The sequence below is a fragment of the Leopardus geoffroyi genome, chromosome E1 (assembly GCF_018350155.1).
Source record: "Leopardus geoffroyi isolate Oge1 chromosome E1, O.geoffroyi_Oge1_pat1.0, whole genome shotgun sequence".
Classification (NCBI taxonomy): Eukaryota; Metazoa; Chordata; class Mammalia; order Carnivora; family Felidae; genus Leopardus; species Leopardus geoffroyi.
Window position 1 is genome coordinate 41934426 of NC_059330.1, and position 17950 is coordinate 41952375.

The window sequence follows — 17950 nt, forward strand, 5'->3', positions numbered from 1 at the left end:
GGGGGGGGCGTGGAGCATCCCCGTGGGGCTCGTGTAAACTCTACCGCTGGGTCAGGCCCCTCGGTCTAGGGTTTACCTTCATCCAGTCCAGAGCTTGATTTCCCCTGGTGGTTGCTAGAAGCTGCCTCCTCTAAGCAGTGGCCCTCCAAGGTTAAGGATTTGAACAAAGAGCTGTGAGGAGTGACTTGTTAATAAACATTTCAGAGGGTAGAGGTCACGTGTCTCAGGCTGTGGACACTGTTTCTCACCCAAATCTGTCGCTCCTATACACATACTCAGGACCTCAGGGTTTCCATGGACTTCTACACCTTCCTACCATGAGAGCCTGGCTTTAATATGGAATTAAATAACATGCATTTTTTTTTTAATGAAGAATTTTTTTTAATGTTTATTTTATTTTTGAGAGAGGGAGAGAGTGCAAGGAGGGGAGGGGACAGAGAGAGAGGAAGACACAGGATCTGAAACAGGCTCCAGGCTCTGAGCTGTCAGCACAGAGCCCGACGTGGGGCTCAGCTCAAACTCACGAACCGTGAGATCATGACCTGAGCCAAAGTCAGGCGCTTAACTGACAGCCACCCAGGTGCCCCTACATTATATGTATTTTTAAAAAACATGTATATTTTTTAAGACTTGTGTTTTATTTAAAAAGAAATTTTAATGTTTATTCTTTTTGAGAGAGAAAGAGTGTGAGTGGAGAGGGGCAGAGGGGAGATGCAGAATCTGAAGCGGGCTCCAGACTCTGAGCTGTCAGCACAGAGCCCGACGCAAGGCTCGAACTCCCAAACCGTGAGATCATGACCTGAGCTGGTCGGATGCCTAACCGACTGAGCTACCTAGGTGCCCCTAAAACTTGTATCTTAAAAGTTTCTGTTCCCTTGCTCTAAATTATAAAAGTTGTTGTTTTGGGTTTCTAGGAAGAACAGTAATGTTGCTTTTTATTTGTGCATAGTGGCTGACCAGCACCCTTCCTTTGAGGGCTCGGGGACTGGGGACCCAGGCTGTTCAAGCCTTAAGGAGGGCTGGGCCAGCGCAGCCCCGGCGCTGCAGTTCTGGTTTACCTGAAGAGTACATTTTCACCAGAGCCTGGATCCTGGGAAGCTGTTTCCACAGGGCCTGGGTCTAGAACCTTCCATTCTGCCCCCTCGCACCTTGAAGGGTATCAGGTCTACTCCCTCCAGGTGTCACCACTTTCTCAGCCTTGCCTCTCCCAGCACCCACAGAGAACAGCCCCAGGATTCTGGGCAAGGGGCACGTGTTTTCTGCCCCCCTTTCCCTGAAGATGTAGTGTCTTTTCCTCCACAGGCCAGCATGCAGGGCCTGCTCTGGCCTTTCCCTACACCCTCTTGCCTGGGTGCCTTTCTTCTCTCTCCATTCTCCAGACCCTCTCCATACAAACTCTTGTCCCCATTTTCAGCAAAAACCAACCTGGAGCCACTGCAGGAGGGAGGGACACACAGTTGAGGTGTAGACATGGGTAGCATGGCCATGGGAAGGGCATCATAGAACCCACAGGCCAAACCCTGCCTGAGGAAGCCCCGGGAGGGCCTCCAAGCTCAGTAGCCCAATCTGGCCCCTGCCCGGGCAGGGAGATGCCTGGTGGCCCGGGGTCACCAGGCCAGATTATAAAAGTACCCTTCAACCATTCTTCCAGGACCCGGACACAATAATCGTGGGAGGAGGAGAGGCCAGGTAACACTGAGCCCATTTTTCAGAGGAAAAGAATTGGAGGTGAACTGTCTTCTCCCAGATCCATAAGGGAAGTTACGTGTCAGGGCCAGGCCCCAAATTCTGATCGTCTGCCCCAAAGCTGGGGCTCTTTCCAACCCCAATTCTTCTCCCATGGTGGCAAAGAGGACACAGGATGCTAAGGAGAAGCAGGGGCCTTTATTGGGGTCTGGCAGATGTGGTGGAGGTGGGGGTGGAATCCCAGGCCCGGGCCTAGGAAAAGGCAGAGAAGAGGCAAAGGGCCCTAGGAGCAGGAGCCCAGCCCTCCCTGTCTCCACCCTGCAGCCCCTCCCCCACCCCAGGTTCCTTACTCCAGCCTCCCCCTGCTTCTGGGAACACAGCACCAAGAATGGACAAGCAGGACCCTCCAGGGCCACCGCTTGGAGCGGAGTGCAGGATCCAGACTTCTGTCTGCCCACAGTGGGAGATCTGGGGAGCTCAATGCACCCTTCTCCACCAGGATAAAGTGGGAACGCGCCTTCTGTCCCCCAGAACAGAGCAGACTCTTTCTCTGTGATGGGGGAGAGGAGTGAAGCTTGGGCCTCGACGTAGAACCTGGGAAGAGGCTGGAGGTGACATCCCCAGAGGAGCTTCTAGACCCCACCTTTGCACTTGCAGGGTCTCGGCTTTTCCTTCCCATCAACTCTGGTGAGCGGTTCAGAGTCTGGGCAGGGGCAACTGGTGGGCCAGCGGGGATCGGCTCCAAAGACATCTGCGGGCTTCAGAGTGAGGGTTTCCCCAACACCAAATTCATCTATATGTACACAGGGCAGCACCCACCGGCAGTAGGGGAGCAGCGGCCAGGGCTAGTAAGAGTAGCCACCCTTGGGGCCAAAGGGCTGGGCAGGGCCAGCCAGCTCTGGGAGGTAGGCAGGGCTCTCGTCCAAGTGGGACAAAGGGACTGTGTCCTCCTCACTGACTGGCCGGTCAAACTCGGCCTTGAGGGCTGGACGCTGATTGTCCGGGAAGGCCAGGGAGAAGAGGGCCTCAGGCTCACACACAAACTTGTACACGTAGCGCTCACCAGCCACCTGTGGGAAGAGAGGGGCTGGGTGGGCCTAGCTCTCCCTCCAGGTGAGTGTGGGTTGGGGGACGCAGCCCTGGGCGAGGTCCCAGCAGGTGCGTGGGGCACATCTCTCCCGTGCCGGCTCCTCCGAGAAGCCAGCTCCCCACAGAGTTCCCGTTCTCCAATCTCAATGTCTCCACACTTTGGGCTTTTCACTTACTGTTTGAGCACTTTTTTGGGGAGAGGGAAATCTTGTCCACAGTTTCTCATTCCCTCTGTCCGGTTCATTATCGGCTCCCACCAACTTGCTGAGAAATGCTCCCCTGCCCCCATCACCTTCCCACAGTTCCTGCCTCTCACCCGCCCCGGCCCTGGGGCCTTGGCCCCTCACCTTCTGCATGATGCCTTTTTCATAGTAGTATCGGAGCGAGCGGCTCAGTTTGTCGTAATTCATGGCCGGCCGGTTCTTCTGGATGCCCCAGAGCCTGGCAACCTGGGGACGGGACAGAGGTTTGGGATGCTGGTGCTGGGGGGCAGGTCAGAAAGAGCACCTGAGATTCTTCGTGCAAAACAGAAGCTGGCCCTGCAGACCAAGCAGCAGCCCACAGACCCAGGTTTGACAAGAATTCAGGTCAGGGGAGGCATGTGCCGAATTCCCAGATCCTGTTATCTCCAGGCCCCAGAGATGTTGGGAGGAGAGGTGGGGACATCTGGGAAGCCCACCTCCTCAGGCTCTATTAGTTTGAACTCCATCCCCCGGCCAGTCCAGGCGATGAAGTGGGCATTCGTTGGGTCATCCAGCAGGGCCACCAGAAATTGCCACAGTTGCAAGGCGCCCCTGCGCTGGTAGGGCGGTCCCTCTCGGAACGCTCCGACCCCTTCCTGCTTGATGTCTCCTGGGGAACACAGAAAGCAGGTGTCAGGTTTGTGCCTCCTGGTCCCCCAAGTAACCCCATCTCCCCTCCCCAGCGGTATTGGTGTGGGGGGGAGGTGGGGACACAGAAGGTAAGGGTAAGACCCTAGCCCTCTCGTAGTCATTTCTCTGACCTTCAAATTTCTCAGGGACAACACAGACATCATCTGGGAATGGTCGAAGAGGTTTCTCATAGCCATAACCTTGAGGAGGAAGTTGGGGGTCACTCAGATCTGGGGGCTCATTGATATGAGCCTCCAGAGAGTCCAGAGGGACTCCTGCACAGGAGACCCTCCCCGACAGCAAGACTCCCTCCTCCACCTTGGAGGGCTTGGTGGAGAGGAGGGGGCTGCCTTACCCATGGCCCCGTCGCCTGGAGAGTGTCCGGAGAAACCCTCCGTGTGAAGATACATTGATGCACACCCAGGGACATCTGGGAGGGGAGGAGAGAAGAAAGGGTGATGTTACAGGTGGCTGCGGTGGGGGCAGCAGTCCTACCCACATTCGAGAACTCCTTCCTGCCAGCCTGCTTTCCGGTTCTTTTCCCAGCTGCCTGCCAACCACCAAATCCCAAGGCAAGTTCACCCGGAGGGGGCACAAGGCTTGAACCTCTCAGCTTGAAGTTTGGGCCAGAGGGCATGGCCGGCAGCAGCTGGGCCTGGCAAACTGTTGCACAAGGCCCAAGATTCCAGGGAACAGCTGTTTCCTGTGAGTTTAGGGGGAGGAGGAAGGGGAGGGATGAACCTCCGGGGAAAGGGTTCAGTGTCCATGCCTAAGACTCCCTTGGAATGGGCTAACCTCCGGTCAGCAGGTTGGGTTCCTAGCTGTGTGTGTGTGTGTGTGTGTGTGTGTGTGTGAGAGAGAGAGAGAGAGCACTGAGCATGTGTTTAGGGAGGGAGGAAAGAAACGGAGGTCTGGGGCTGGGGGAAGACCAGCAGGTAGGTAGGGAAGGAGAGGGGGAGAGGGAGAGAGAGGGAGAGGGGGAGAGGGAGGAAGTGGGGAGAGCGAGAGCACGCCAGAAGCCAGAATGTGTCTGTATCTGGGGACAAGGCAGTGGGCACTGGGCCGTGTTTTTTTTCATTTCTGACAGCAGAGCATATTCACTCCCTTTTCATTCTACTCCCTAGGATGGAAATATCCCTACTCCACCTGGAGGAGGCGGCTGTGTGAAGCCACCCGTTCAAGTCCCAGCCCCTTCCCGCCCTACCCCCTCCACTCCCACCTATGAATGAGATGGTGAAACCCGACACCTCCGGGAGGAGGCGGGAGGGTGGGCTCATTCATGCCTCCATTTTGTGAATGGAATTCCTGACTCCATTGAGAGGAAGCTGAAGGGGGAGGGGCAGGAGTTCAAGGGCATGTAACCAGATCTCCTCCGGTCTACATCCTTTGAAGGTCAGCAGCGAGAGCGTTTCCCTCCTCCTTCCTCCACCTCACTGCCTGGTGAGACTCAGCTAATGCCCCGGGTTTGAGGAGAGGCGCGCCTTTCTGGTTCTCACTGGGGCAGCCCTGGATTGGGGGGGGGGGGGAGTTGTGGTTCATCCCCCTACCCCTGAAAGACTGGACATCAGGAAAAGGGAAATTCGAAAGCTCTAGCCAGCTCTGCGCCTACTCGAACCTCAGTATTTATTTTTCTCATACAAGCTGGCAGATGAATTCAAATTTGGGGATGGCAACAGTGGAACAGAAACCAAGGTTTTCTGGGTCCCTCCTAAATGAGAAAGGCCCTCCCTTCGGGACCTGAGGCTTTGAATTCCAGCTGTTTATGAATGTAGCTAAGCGTATCTCACTCCTGTTCACAGCCAGGCGGGACTAGCAGTCCTATTTCGGTATCCGGCCCTATCAACCCGGAGGCCCCAACAAGAAGGTGGAAACCAGTCACCCCGCGTTCCAGTTGGGAACTGAGCCTGGCTAGTTGCGGGTTCATGTTATCTTCGTTCAAATCCGTTTCTGTGTTTCGGATTCTGTGGGGACTGGGACACATCCTATTCATCACTGTGTCTTCCAGCGCCCACAAGCCCACACTCCAGGCCGGTAAGGTCATTATAACCTCAAACCCTTGCTGAAGAGAAACAGGAAGAAAGGCTTCCTAGGAAGTCACAAGCTGCCTGAGGGCAAGGACCTGCAAACCACTCATCTTTTATCTGAGTACAAGTTTGCTGACTGGAAAATGACAATTGTTTTGAACCTCCATTAAAAAAAAGTGAGTGGGGGCGCCTGGGTGGCGCAGTCGGTTAAGCGTCCGGACTTCAGCCAGGTCACGATCTCGCGGTCCGTGAGTTCGAGCCCCGCGTCAGGCTCTGGGCTGATGGCTCGGAGCCTGGAGCCTGTTTCCGATTCTGTGTCTCCCTCTCTCTCTGCCCCTCCCCCGTTCATGCTCTGTCTCTCTCTGTCCCAAAAATAAATAAACGTTGAAAAAAAAAAATTTAAAAAAAAAAAGCGAGTGGTTGGGTGGCTTGGAGGTAGGCACTGGTAAATGGGCGTGGGGGTGGGTGGGTAAAACCCTTGGGAGACATTCTGGGTCTAGTGGAACTCCATTTGATCACATGCCACCCTCCCCGGCGATGCCCCCCAAACTCCTCCTCCCCCTCCCCGGGAGCATTTCTTACCAGAGTCGTAGGCGAAGTCCGTCTGCTCCTGTTTGATCACCACCCCCGCCCCTGGGTACCTGTGCCCGCTGACTCCACCCTGGCCCACTGGCGGCTGGCCCGCCTGTTCGTACAGGGGGTCAAGGTATTCCTGCTTGAAGCTCTGCTGGGGGTAGGGTGGGCAGGGCTCCGACAGCTGGTGTGGGTAGGGGGCTGGGAGGGGTTCCCGGCCCCCTCCCTGGGAGGATGTGAGGGGGTGGCAAATATCCAAGGGTTGCTGGAAGACAGAGCTGGGTGTGGTTGGAGGGAGAAGGAAGAAGAGATTAATTTGAGCCGTGCTGGGTCCTCGCGCCGGCCACCCCCAGAGCTTGCAGCTTGCAGAGTGGGCTCAGGTGTGTGTGTGTGTGTGTGTGTGTGTGTGTCAGGGTCGGGGGTGGGGTGTCGACATCCCTTCTTCCCTACCTCCCCCCACGCCAGGTCTCTTAAGGGCAGGTGGAGAACACTCAGGGATTGAGGAAGAACTGGTGAGGCCGGGGCCCACAGGTTCTGTGCGTCTCCTGGCCTCCTCCTTACCTATGCTCCCCGACGTACCCATGGCCAGGGTGGGGCTGGGAGGTGCCGGAGGATCTCAGGAAACTCCGTTGTTCTGCCCGGGAGAAGGGCTGCAGGGGCGACTGTCCAGGGGCACCGGGGGCGGGGGACTTGATGGCGATTTGTCTAGGGGGGTCATAGGCACTGGAGTTGAGGGGGAGATGGGGGTGAGGGGGCAGAGAAGCTGGGCGAGCATCTTTGAACCCTTTATCCCCCGGGAAGTGAGTCACAGGGATCAGGGGAGGAGGACGAGTAGAAGGTGCTGGGAAAGGCCCGGGCCCCAAGCGAACTCTTTTTCTCCCTTTGTGAATCCCGAGAATGCCTCTCCCCTGGGTGGGCCGGTGGCTTCCTCGGGTGGAAAGGCTCTGCCCAGGCCTTGACACACACATCCCTTGAACCCCCTGCTGCGTTCTTCCTCCGGACAACTCAGAGGAAATCCTGAGCCGTGGGGCTCCCCTTACCGGGGCTCAGAAATCCTTTCTGTGGTCTATGTGGCAGTGCATCTGCAGCCTTTCGCCCTCCCTCCCCCATCCCGGCCCTTCACCAGGGCCAGGCTGGGGCTCACCTGGAATAAAGGCACTGCTCGCCATGGTGGTAGGGGAGTGGCAGCTTCCTGCTGCAGGACAGGGCCGGGTCTGTGCGGGGACTCTGGGGCTCCTTCTTGATCCTGGTGGGGGGGCTGTGGAAAGCTACTGCAGGGGTGAGGGGTGGGGGTGGGGGCAGAACAAGGCCAGAGCGGGTCACAGAAGAGGCCAGAAGAGCTCCCGACACCTTCTGCTCTTTGACGGCCAGCTGGGTGACCTGTGCAGACTCAGCCCCTCTCTGGGTCTCAGTTTTCAGAGACTCACGGTCAGACAGTTTGGCTGTTGACGCCATGTCTAGTTTTATACGTCGGGCTGATGTCCAATATTAACCAAAGAAACCGTCCAAAATCCAACATTTGCTACAACCCCAACCCCCAAAAAAACACCTTTGTAGGATTGAGCACCTCCAACCCAGGGCCTGTGGTTTGCCTGAGCGCCCTGGAAAATTCCAAGGGAGAGAGATGTTTTCTTATTTGGTGCTCTAAAGAATCTTTCTTTCCCCGGTTGAGGTTGGATATTAGCCTACTTGCACGTCAGCTGACCAACATTAAACACATGGTCCTGATTCTCTGTGAAGACTAGTCTCTCCTGTGGCCCCTGCTGGGTCTGCAAACCCCAGCCACCAGGCCGAGCAGCACATTTGGTTCCAAGTCTGCTGAGCGCGAGGGTCTGTCTTCCTGCGTGGAGCCAAATGCCTGTGACTGACTCTTCCCTGTTTTCCATTATATGTGCCCTTACTGCATTTTATCAAAGACAGTTGAGACCGGAGTATCTGACAGTAAAGCGGGGCTTCTCAACAGGGCACTATTGACCTTTGGGCCAGATCATTCTTGTTGTGGGGGGCCGTCCTGAGCATTACGGGGTGTTCAGCAGCACCTCTGGCCTCCCTACCCACTAGATGCCTGTAGCACCCCACCCTCGGTTGTGACAACCCCAAACATCTACAGACGTTGCCCCTGTGTCTCCTCGGGGGCAAAATTGCTCCTGGGTGCGTGAAAGTAACTGAGAAAAGTAGAACCGGACCCTGCTGAGCTGGTCCAAGCCCCTCATTTCGGAAACTGGGAAGTGGGGGATCAGAGAGATGAAGTTCGCACGTCCCACAGCCAGGATGCAGAAAGCCCCGATTTGGACCAAGGGCCTCATCTCCCAGTTACTGAGTCCTGGAGTCCAAACCTAAGAATGGGGAGCCCTGTTCTCCCTTTCCTTTAGGAGGGAACAAGTTCATCTTTTGTGATTCTCTATCCCTATGACTCATTTCCTGCCCTCCCCGACTCCCCACTCCCTTGACCCAGGGCCCTCCACTCACAGTTTTCTGAATGGAAATCAGGAACGAACTGCTCATCACTGTCTGGTACCTGGGCTGCAGAGAGAGAGGTCAGAGGTGAGTCTGGGTGGGCCCCCCCCCCCATGGCAGTCCCCAGGAGACACCATTGCGGCGGCCTTGCAGATTAGCACCAGCCCAAGGGGAAAACAGCCTTCCTAGGACGCAAGGCAACCCCACCCCAGGTCCTAGCGCCCTCCATCTCTACGCTCCATTAAGACCCTGGAGGGCAGGCTGCAAGTTCCCAGAACCTGTCTGAGCAGATTCCAGAGTCTTTTCCTGGATGCTTTGTATTTATTCTCTCCATTTTCCTGAAGTGAAGGCAGCCCTGCCCCTCCCAGAGCTCCCAGCAGAGTCACATCTGGGATGGGCAGGCATTGCAGGATATCCTAATGAACCTAGAATAACATGGAGAGATTCTGTAGCTGGGCCGGGCCCTGGAATCTGTGTTTTATACAACCTCCCGGGTGAAATCTAGAAATCTAGAACCTGGGGAAGAAGATGGAATAGAGGAAGGGTGGTGGTCCAAGAGAGGTGCATAAGAGGACAGTGGGAGAGGAAGTGGCTGGGGACACGGGCAGGTCCCCTTGCCTCCTGTCTGCAGCGTGCAGCTAGGAGAGGAAGGTTTCTGAGCTTGGAGGTCTGAGAAGCACTCCCAGGGTGCCAGCATGGGTGGCACTGGGTTTGGGGGTTAGGCAGCAATAGAACAGCAGTTCATCCATGATCTCCAACCTGGATATTCCAGCTTTAATTTCTAGTGCTTACCCTGGCCTCTCCAACACCTTCAGGAGGCAATATAGCAGAGTCCCTCCCCTGACCCCAGAATCTTTGCCCCTCTCTCAAGAATAGTCAAAACATGGGGCGCCTGGGTGGCGCAGTCGGTTAAGCGTCCGACTTCAGCCAGGTCACGATCTCGCGGTCCGGGAGTTCGAGCCCCGCGTCGGGCTCTGGGCTGATGGCTCAGAGCCTGGAGCCTGTTTCCGATTCTGTGTCTCCCTCTCTCTCTGCCCCTCCCCCGTTCATGCTCTGTCTCTCTCTGTCCCAAAAATAAATAAACGTTGAAAAAAAAAAAAAAAAGAATAGTCAAAACAGAAGTGGGAAGGGGTAGACACCAAGAAGAACTTCCGGATACTCCAGGAAGAGAGTGGCTTGAAAGTGACGTGGTGGTGGAAGCCAAGGAAGGAGACTGCTCTCAGAGTGGACAAGGAGGAAAGTGACGGAGAAGACAACCAGATCGAGAACGGCTGGGAAGGACGAAGGGCAGGAGGAGACGGCTGGAGAATACCTCCACTCCCAGCCCTGCACACACACACACCCCAGCCTCTAGGCTTCCCAGTCAGCAGAGGCTCCATGGTTTCTTCCTGGGATTTCAGCCAGAGCCTCTGTATCGGAACCCCCTGCTTCCGTGCTTACCTCCTACAGCAGGTGCCACACAGCTGTCAGAGTGGTCTTTCTGCAATAGAAGGCCCCTCCCTTTTCTCCTTGCTTAAAGCAGGGACCCCAAAGTCTTCTTCTCAGCAGGCCTCTGACGCCCCACGTGGTCTGGCCTGCTTACCTGTCCGACCTGCCTCTCCTTGTCCTTTGTCTCCAGAGCTCTTCATTCCTCTTCCCCAAACCTTTGCCTGCCTGTATTTTTTTTTTTTTTTTTTTTTTCCTGGCCACCGAAGTCCTAGCTGTCACTTGGTCCCTTCCTCAGACGTCTTCTCTGACCGCCCACACCGAAGTGGTCCCTCTTGGCTACCCATCGCTTCCCTTGTTTATTTTTGCCCTCGCATGTACAGCTACGTGGATGCATCTTATTAATTTACTTGCGTCTCTTTAATTCATTGACTTTTATGGGTTTGTTGTCTACCTTCTCCACCTGAAAGTTAAGCTCCCTGAGGGCAGGGGCTTTTGCTTTCTCTGTCTTCCTGATACCCCAGCATCTGGAAAATGGGGTCTGGCTAAGAACAGATGCTCAATGCATTATTTGTGGACGACGTGAATAAACATACCACGATCCCATCCCCGGGCTGGTGGGAGATGACACTATGGACTGGGAAGCAAGAGTGGCAGAGATCCTAACAAATCAGCTCTTCCCTCTCCCTCAGGACATCCCCCTTCCCACACACACAGGCTAACTTTAATAGAGGCAGGTCCTCCCTCCAGAGAAAGCACATCTCACAAGGGATGCTTTAGGCTGTGATCAATTGCTCGGCAGGAGGATTCTTCCCTAACTTGCTTTGAATATCAGATGTGCCAAGTACTTCAAGATACGTTTATGGATAGTTGACATCTTGACAGAGGGATTGGACTGAGGGGTTTAAGAATCAGAAGCCACCAGCAGCTAAAGAAGGACTCCCGAGAAGTCAGCAGGAAACTATTCCAAAGTGATCAAATAAATGAGTAGGACACGAAGTCCCTTGGCAAAAACACACAGGCAGCATCTATCTATTCAGAAGCACAGCTGAGGCACGAAGGCAACCATCCCCCAAACTGACCCAAATCAAGAATCCCCAGGGCATTAAAAGTACATATCCCTGGGGCGCCTGGGTGGCTCAGTTGGTAGGGCATCCGACTCTTTTGATTTCAGCTGGGGTCATGATCCCAGGGTTGTGGGATCAAGCTCCGCGTCGGGCTCCACACTGAGTGTAGAGCCTGCTTGAGATTCCCTCTCTCTCTCCCTCTGCCCCTCATCCCTGCTCTCTCTAGCTGAAGTAAATACAATGAAAAAAAGAAGAAGAAGAAAGAGTACACATTCCTGGGGCCCCCGGCTGGCTCACTAGGTAGGTGGAGCATGTGACTCTTCGAGCCCCACGTTGGGTGTAAAGTTTACTTAAACATGCACACACTCCCGGTCCCCACCCCTGGGGAATCTAATTCCATAGGCAGGGTTGAAGGCCAGGCGCCTGTACTTTTAACAAGCACCCCTGGTGGCACCCCTGGTGGCCCATAAGAACAGGCAGGTTTGAGAGGCGTCTCACGGTCATGAGATCAAGCCCCTCTTTGAGTGTCCACACTGAGTGTGGAGCCTGCTTGAAATTCTCTCCCTGGCCTCCCCTGCGCGCGCGCGCGCTCTCTCTCTCTCTTAAAAAAAAAAAAAAAAAGTCAGGTTTGGGAAACATGAGATAAAAGGAAGGAGCAAACCTTGCTCCGGGGCGCAAGGGCCAAGTGCATCCCCGATGTGCCCTCTGGCCCAGCCACGGGCGATACCCCCAAAATTGGCAGGATGGGGGTGATGGAGCAGGATAAGCAACCTTCCCATCCCTGCTACCTAGGCAAGGAGGGAGGATCCCCAGGGCAGGGGAGGTGCAGAGCGTGGGGGAGGCTGACGCATTCTGGGCCCCCTTTGGGGCTTCATTACCTGCCAGTTTCCATTGAGGTAATGGGCTGGGGGCATCTCCTGCTGGCGTCACAGGCCAGTCACAGGCCAGTTCACATGACTCTAGAGAGCCCTAGGGGTCATCCTGCCTTCCCTCCGGCCTCAGGCCCCCCCGAGGTTTGACCCCAATGTCCACTCCGCAGCAGTCCCTGGGGAGGCCCCTCCCCCCAGCACACAGCCCCTCCTCCCAAAGAGAGGCCATCCTCTTCCCAGGGCCAGGAGAAATCAGCCAAGGCAAAAATGGGCTGTGATGTGAACCCCAGTCTCTGCTTGGCTCCTGCCCAGAACACTGGCTTCTCAAACCAAAAGGATAGGAGAGGGGCCTCAATCAGAGACTGTCCACAAGGATAGAAATAGGAACAGGAACACCGAGCCCCGAGTTCCTGGAGAGCAGGAAAATTTCTAATTACCGTGTTTGGTCTTGAGTGTATGCCATTTTATTTATTTGTTGACTTGGCTGAGTTTTGGCTGCCGAGCTAGTGTGCCAGGGTCTACCCCCAACTCCATCCTGGCACTAAGGTGAAGTTTATCTGCCCGGGGACGTGGCAGATGATTACGGAGGGGGTGGAAAAAGTGCCACGCCAGCATAATGCCCAGAAAGAGAGAATTTTGGGGATCATCCCTCCAATATGGGGGTCAGTAGAAGAGAAGGGGCTTGGAAGCCTCCCAGGCTGGGCTCCAAGAGAAGCAGGTTAAAATAGCCAAGCAGCTTAAGCTCACCCCAGGTTAGCCACCTACCTACACCATATACGCCCCATCATCTTCTCCCCTTCCTGGGGCCCCATCACAGGGTGAAGGGGCCTCTTCAGGAGCTCCAGTAGAAGTAGGGGGAGGCATTCTCCAGGGCTTCTGCTCCACCGTGTCACCACTGGCCTTGTCGCTCACCCTTACCCTGCCCCCACCCTGGTAGCCTCTGTACTGGAAGGAACCAGTTCTCTATCTATGGAGGGACATTTGTCCCCAAGAGCCTTCTGGAAGGGGAGGAGACAGAAAGATGTAGAAGGAGGCATTGTAGCTAGGAAAAACTGGGGGAGGGGATTAACCCCATCTTGCCCCACAGACACGCTGAGGCACCAGCGTGCAAGCACACAGATTCACACACACCCTAATTCCTTTTACTATACGGCAGCACACGGGTGAAACACATCTTCCGTGCACCCCCTTCACACACTAGGGTCTCTTTTTCGACTTGCAAAAATGATGGGGGAAAACCAAAGGGCAAAGGGACTGGAGAACTTGGAGGAAGATTGGGAGCCGTAAACCTTCTGAAAAGGGGAGCACAGACCCACCCCTTTAAGAACCTCATAAAAGCTATGGATCTTCTCTTCCTAGAAAAATCCACGTTGCTTTGTGTATGGTGCGCCCCTGACGATTTTACACACAGTATCAGAGGGCTTAAGGACCCCTGCAACCTAGCCACACAGAGTCTGCGAATCCACAGACTCTTCATTATAGACCCCAGCCTCATACCAAGGACATACATGGCCCAGACTCAATGTTCCTTAATACCAAACAGAACAAAGTCATTGTCCCTGAGGGTTCCCGAAGGCTCCCGACAAGCCCAGAAAGGAACCTGCGACCAGAAGCAGCACATTTTTTACCATAACCAGGCACAGCTTGGGCTCAGCCTGCCCGAACCTGGGTTTCCCTACAGCGGCCTGATCCTTTCTCTAGCAACTCAACAGATACCCAAAAACAGACACACCCTCTTAGCCTTACTTCAACCCCCCCCCCCCACCCATCCCCGGCCACAGTCTAGAAAAACCTCAAACCCAAAGATGTCTAAGTTGTCTCTACAGAGCCCCACTCACGCTCACCCCTAAATAAGCCCGGACGCCAGACTGAACCCACAACCACATCCTCTCGGACCCAGCCTGGCATCCCCTGAATTCTTCACAGCCCCACCCACACTACTAGGACTCACCGCATCTCTCCAAATTGGGGCTTAAAAAAAAAAAAATCAAACTTGCGAGGGGGAGGTTGGGCTCCGGGTCCCACTCCTCCTGGTGCACCCCACCACTGGCAAGTTTCCAAAGAAGCTAGACCCCTCCCTACCACCCCAAAGCTCCCCCCTGGGCTTCGGGAGTCACTGACCTGGTGGGAAGAGGCAGGAGAGGAGGCTGGGGTGGTGCTGGGATGGTGCAGGGGGACAAGGCCCCGGCAGCTGCATCTGTCTCCGCAGAGAGAGTGAGGAGCCAGTGGCCTCAGCATCCCCCTCTCAGGCCTGGCCATCCATCGCCAGCTGGGAACCTGAGCTGCTCCCTCAGAAGGAAGGAGAGGGAACCAAGGAGATCCCCACCCCCACCTCCCCACCCACTGGATTTAAATGTACAGGGACTCCCAGGGCAGCAGCATTGAAACACACACACACTCGCCCTCACACTGACACATGCACAGTCTCTAGACCCCCCACCGCCAAGGGGTGGGGCTTCCAAGGTTGAGAGAACGTTTTCCTTCCCTTCCCATTCCAGAACCAGGCACAAATGGACCAGCTGCTGCCAAAATGCCCACCTCCGAGTCTGCCCTTAAACCACAGCCCTGGGAGCTGCCCACTGTGGGGAGCACAGGGACCCTCCGCTGACAGACAAGAAGCCTGGCAAGCCAGACAGAAATCAGGCATTGGGAAAGGAAGTCTTTGAGAGACTGTGGAAACTGACACCCCTGCGTTCTTCAGCTCCAGCCCAGCTCCGGAACCTCGGGAGGAGGATGGGCCGACAGGGCGTACTCTGCCTGTCACTCAGGGCTGGGCGCACAGGGCTTGCAGTCGGGAGAAGATGTGTATAATACCCCAGATCCCTCCAGCACCCATGCAGCCGTTGGCCGCAAATTTCTACAAAACGTCCTGAGTGTTTGCTCCATGCTAAATAGTCGTTCCGTTAATACACATATTTTGGGGATACCACGGTAGTCAAGACAGAGAGTCTCACCCCAAGGATCCAGTCAGGGGTCTTTCCCTTTTATCTGAAGCTTTTAAAGATGGTTCCAGAGGAGCTGGGTTTGAGCTTTAAAAATCACCAGATACCCAGGTGGAAGGATGGCGAGATCTTAAGGCAAAGCCCTTAGAAAGGGGTTCCCAGAGTGTTAAAATAAAAGGACCCTAAGATGGGGGTATTAACCCTTCCCTTTCAGAGACGGTCTAAATACCATAAGGCTTCTACCTGCAACCCCACCAGCGACACCCTGAGGCTCCACCAAAACACACCAGTGGATCCAACCAGAAAACACTCGGAACCCACCTCCCTACCCGGAGAAGGCCCAGCTCCTGACCCCTCCCCAGCCGGCTCGCAGCTAACCCCTCCGCAAACACCCCAGCCAAAGCAGGGGGAATTTGCCTAGGGCAGAGGTATTCAGGAGGGAAGGAGGAGGGAGGATCACATGCCATCAGAATTACAATCAAGGCTGTTTGGGGGGGAAGCCCTGGGCCCTCTCTGCCAAAGTGCCGCAAAAAGGAATTATTTAAACTTTTGTTGTGCTTTTGGCTCAGACAGTAAATTGTTTAGCATTGGGGGTTGGGAAGAGGAGAAACCAAGGGGGGTGAAAATCGATGTTTTGGCAACTCCAGCACACAGGTTACATATTAATTGCTCTTTCTCCCCATCCTCCTGTCTCTTATCTGCCCCCCACCCCCAACACACCAACACACACCTTGGCCTGGTGTCTGCTGCTTAACCAACTTTGCAAATGAAAACTTCTACCAGGAAAACGGGCCTGGGGCCAAGTTCCATTCAAATAAGCAAATACCCCACACAATGGTCTGATTCATCCCCAGGCCTAGTTACACAAGCCTGGCTCAGGGCAGAGAAAATAAATATCAATATAAGTGTCCACACTGGGCGCTGGGGAGAGCGGGGAGTAGGAACTGGGGGCGGGGTGGGGGGGGGCGTCTTGGAGAGCTCCTTGAGGCGGGGAGGGAGAAGTGGGTTAGGTTGGAATACCAATTCCAGAGAATTCCTCACCCCAATAATAGAGAAAAGGTCACAAAACTACTCACCTTCAGCGAGCCACGTCTCCTGGAAGTGACTGAGATCCTGGAAGAGATCTGAGGGGTGAATAATGGAATTGGAGAAGGTGAGGTGGAGGTGATGGTGAGAGGGAGGGAGCCCTAGCAAGCCGGGTGGCCCTCCCCCCTTGGTGGTAGGGGCCCAAGAATGATCAGAGTCCCTTGGAGGGGACTCCTTTGGGGAACGAGGCGGGGGCTCCGGGATCGGCCCTCTGGGTGTGCGAGGTGGGGAGGGTCATGATTTGTCTCTCCGGCTCTTTACCTTCGGAGTCGGGGGGCGGCAGGGAGCCCGGGTCCATGAGCTTTCCCTGCGGGACCATCAGCGCTTCGCGCAAGCTCCCATTTCCGGGCGATTTCTGCGGGGAAGGGGAAGAATGCCCCCGAGTCACCCCGAGGCCGCGGGGCCTGGGGGGGCGGGGCTGGGGTCCCGGGGTGACACAGGGGCCGGTCAGCGCTGGGCCGCCTTGGGGTCTCGGGGAAGGGGCTGTGGGGCGGGGTGCAGGGCGGGGGCGGGCGTGGAGGCCGGCGCGGCGCTCACGCTGCAGAAGGTGTAGGGCACTTGCTGGTCCAAGTATCCGCCTTTCATCCTCCGCTCCATCCGGCCGCTCCCTCCGGCCGCACGGCCAGGGCCCCGCGCGGGGGCAGAGACCTGGGGGCGGGGGGGCTGCGTTCGCACACCGTCCTGGGAAGGCATTGGGTGGGGGTGGGTAAGGGCAGCAGGGAGGGGCAGTCCCGAGGCTCTAGGTCCGACAGCAAAACTTCTCCGACTCACTCAGGCAATGGGGAGGTTTCCGCCTGCCGAGCTGAGCGCCGCCACCACTCCCCCTCCCGCCAAAGGAGGTCCCACCTGCTCCTGGGAGCCAGGCTCGGCGTTTCGGCCGCCTTCTGCAGCCCTGCTCTGCCCAAGCTCGGTTACATAAGACGTGTGTGTGTGTGTGTGTGTGTGTGTGCGCGCGCTCGCGCGCGGAGGAGCGGGCGAGGCGCTCACCATTCGCACGCCCACAACTCCCGCGCCCCCTCCAACCCGGAATCCCAGCGCCTCCCACCCCTTGCCCTAGAATCTGCGGAGGCGGCAGTTGAAGAGTGCAGCGTGTGTTGGAGACGGGGCGAGGAGTCACAGACGCTCTCCCTCCCTCCCCCTCCCGCAGCCTCACCTGAGGCCCGGGCGTCTGTCTTGGAGCCCCGGGGGCTCGAGAGCTTGCCCCGGGGCCGCACGGAGGGCCGCGGGGCTAGGCCGGAGCGAGGCAACCCCGGCCCTGGGTTCCCCGCACACCCGCTTGTTTTCCGGGCGCCGCCGACAGTTGTGAGCCCGGGGGAGCCGCTGATTGGTGCATTTCCTTTGCCTCGGCCTCGACTCTCTCTCCAACCCCCACACCCCCACCCCGTTCCCTTTGTTTCATTGACTTTTGTGAATGAAACCCCAGGGCCGGGCACGCCCGCCAATCCGGAGACTCGCCCGGCCGAGCCGTGGGGGGGCGGAGTTTCCCAGACGCGGGGGCCAATCAGAATGCAGGGGTTGGCTCCCGGCTTCATTCACGGCCTGGGCTCCCATTCATAAAAAAATAAACTCCTCAGCGGCCGGAGTTCATTCATAAAGAGCTGAGAGAAAAGGAGCTAAGCGAAGGACCCGAAGGCTTCACCGAGGGGTTGCGCGGTGTCCCTGGGTGTGAAGCTCGGCGAGCTCCTCGGGCTGGCCCGGCTGGCGTCTGCACACGTCTCTGCATCTGCGTGTACGTGGGAGTGTGAACATGCCTGCGTGTGCGCGCCCTGCGGGGAGGCGAGCGGACTTGTGCCCAGAGGAACAGTAATAACTGGCATTTATGAAGCACTGCGCTTCCACGTGCTCGTTTCATTCCCATAA

The 17950-nt window shown here is 56.3% G+C and overlaps 1 protein-coding gene across 13 annotated transcripts; it reads right to left on the reverse strand.

Annotated features, from left to right (window-relative positions):
• Positions 1-1865: 1865 nt before the first annotated feature.
• ETV4 (ETS variant transcription factor 4) lies at positions 1866-17492 on the reverse strand. 13 transcript variants are annotated; one of them, XM_045489060.1, is made up of 13 exons: positions 17244-17492; positions 16628-16738; positions 16352-16445; positions 16081-16128; positions 8714-8767; positions 7389-7512; positions 6806-6949; positions 6254-6522; positions 4003-4077; positions 3779-3847; positions 3455-3627; positions 3123-3224; positions 1866-2756 (listed from the first exon to the last, which is right to left on the reverse strand). In XM_045489060.1, exons 2-13 carry the CDS (start codon positions 16685-16687, stop codon positions 2532-2534), a joined length of 1437 nt encoding a protein of 478 aa, XP_045345016.1. In that variant the 5' UTR covers positions 16688-16738; positions 17244-17492; the 3' UTR covers positions 1866-2531. The 13 variants fall into 13 exon arrangements, with proteins under 13 accessions (XP_045345016.1, XP_045345014.1, XP_045345008.1 ...); XM_045489058.1 differs by having other exon boundaries at positions 7389-7515; positions 16628-16771; positions 17244-17468; XM_045489052.1 differs by having other exon boundaries at positions 6806-6967; positions 7389-7515; positions 16628-16771; positions 17244-17468.
• Between the last annotated feature and the right edge of the window lie 458 nt (positions 17493-17950).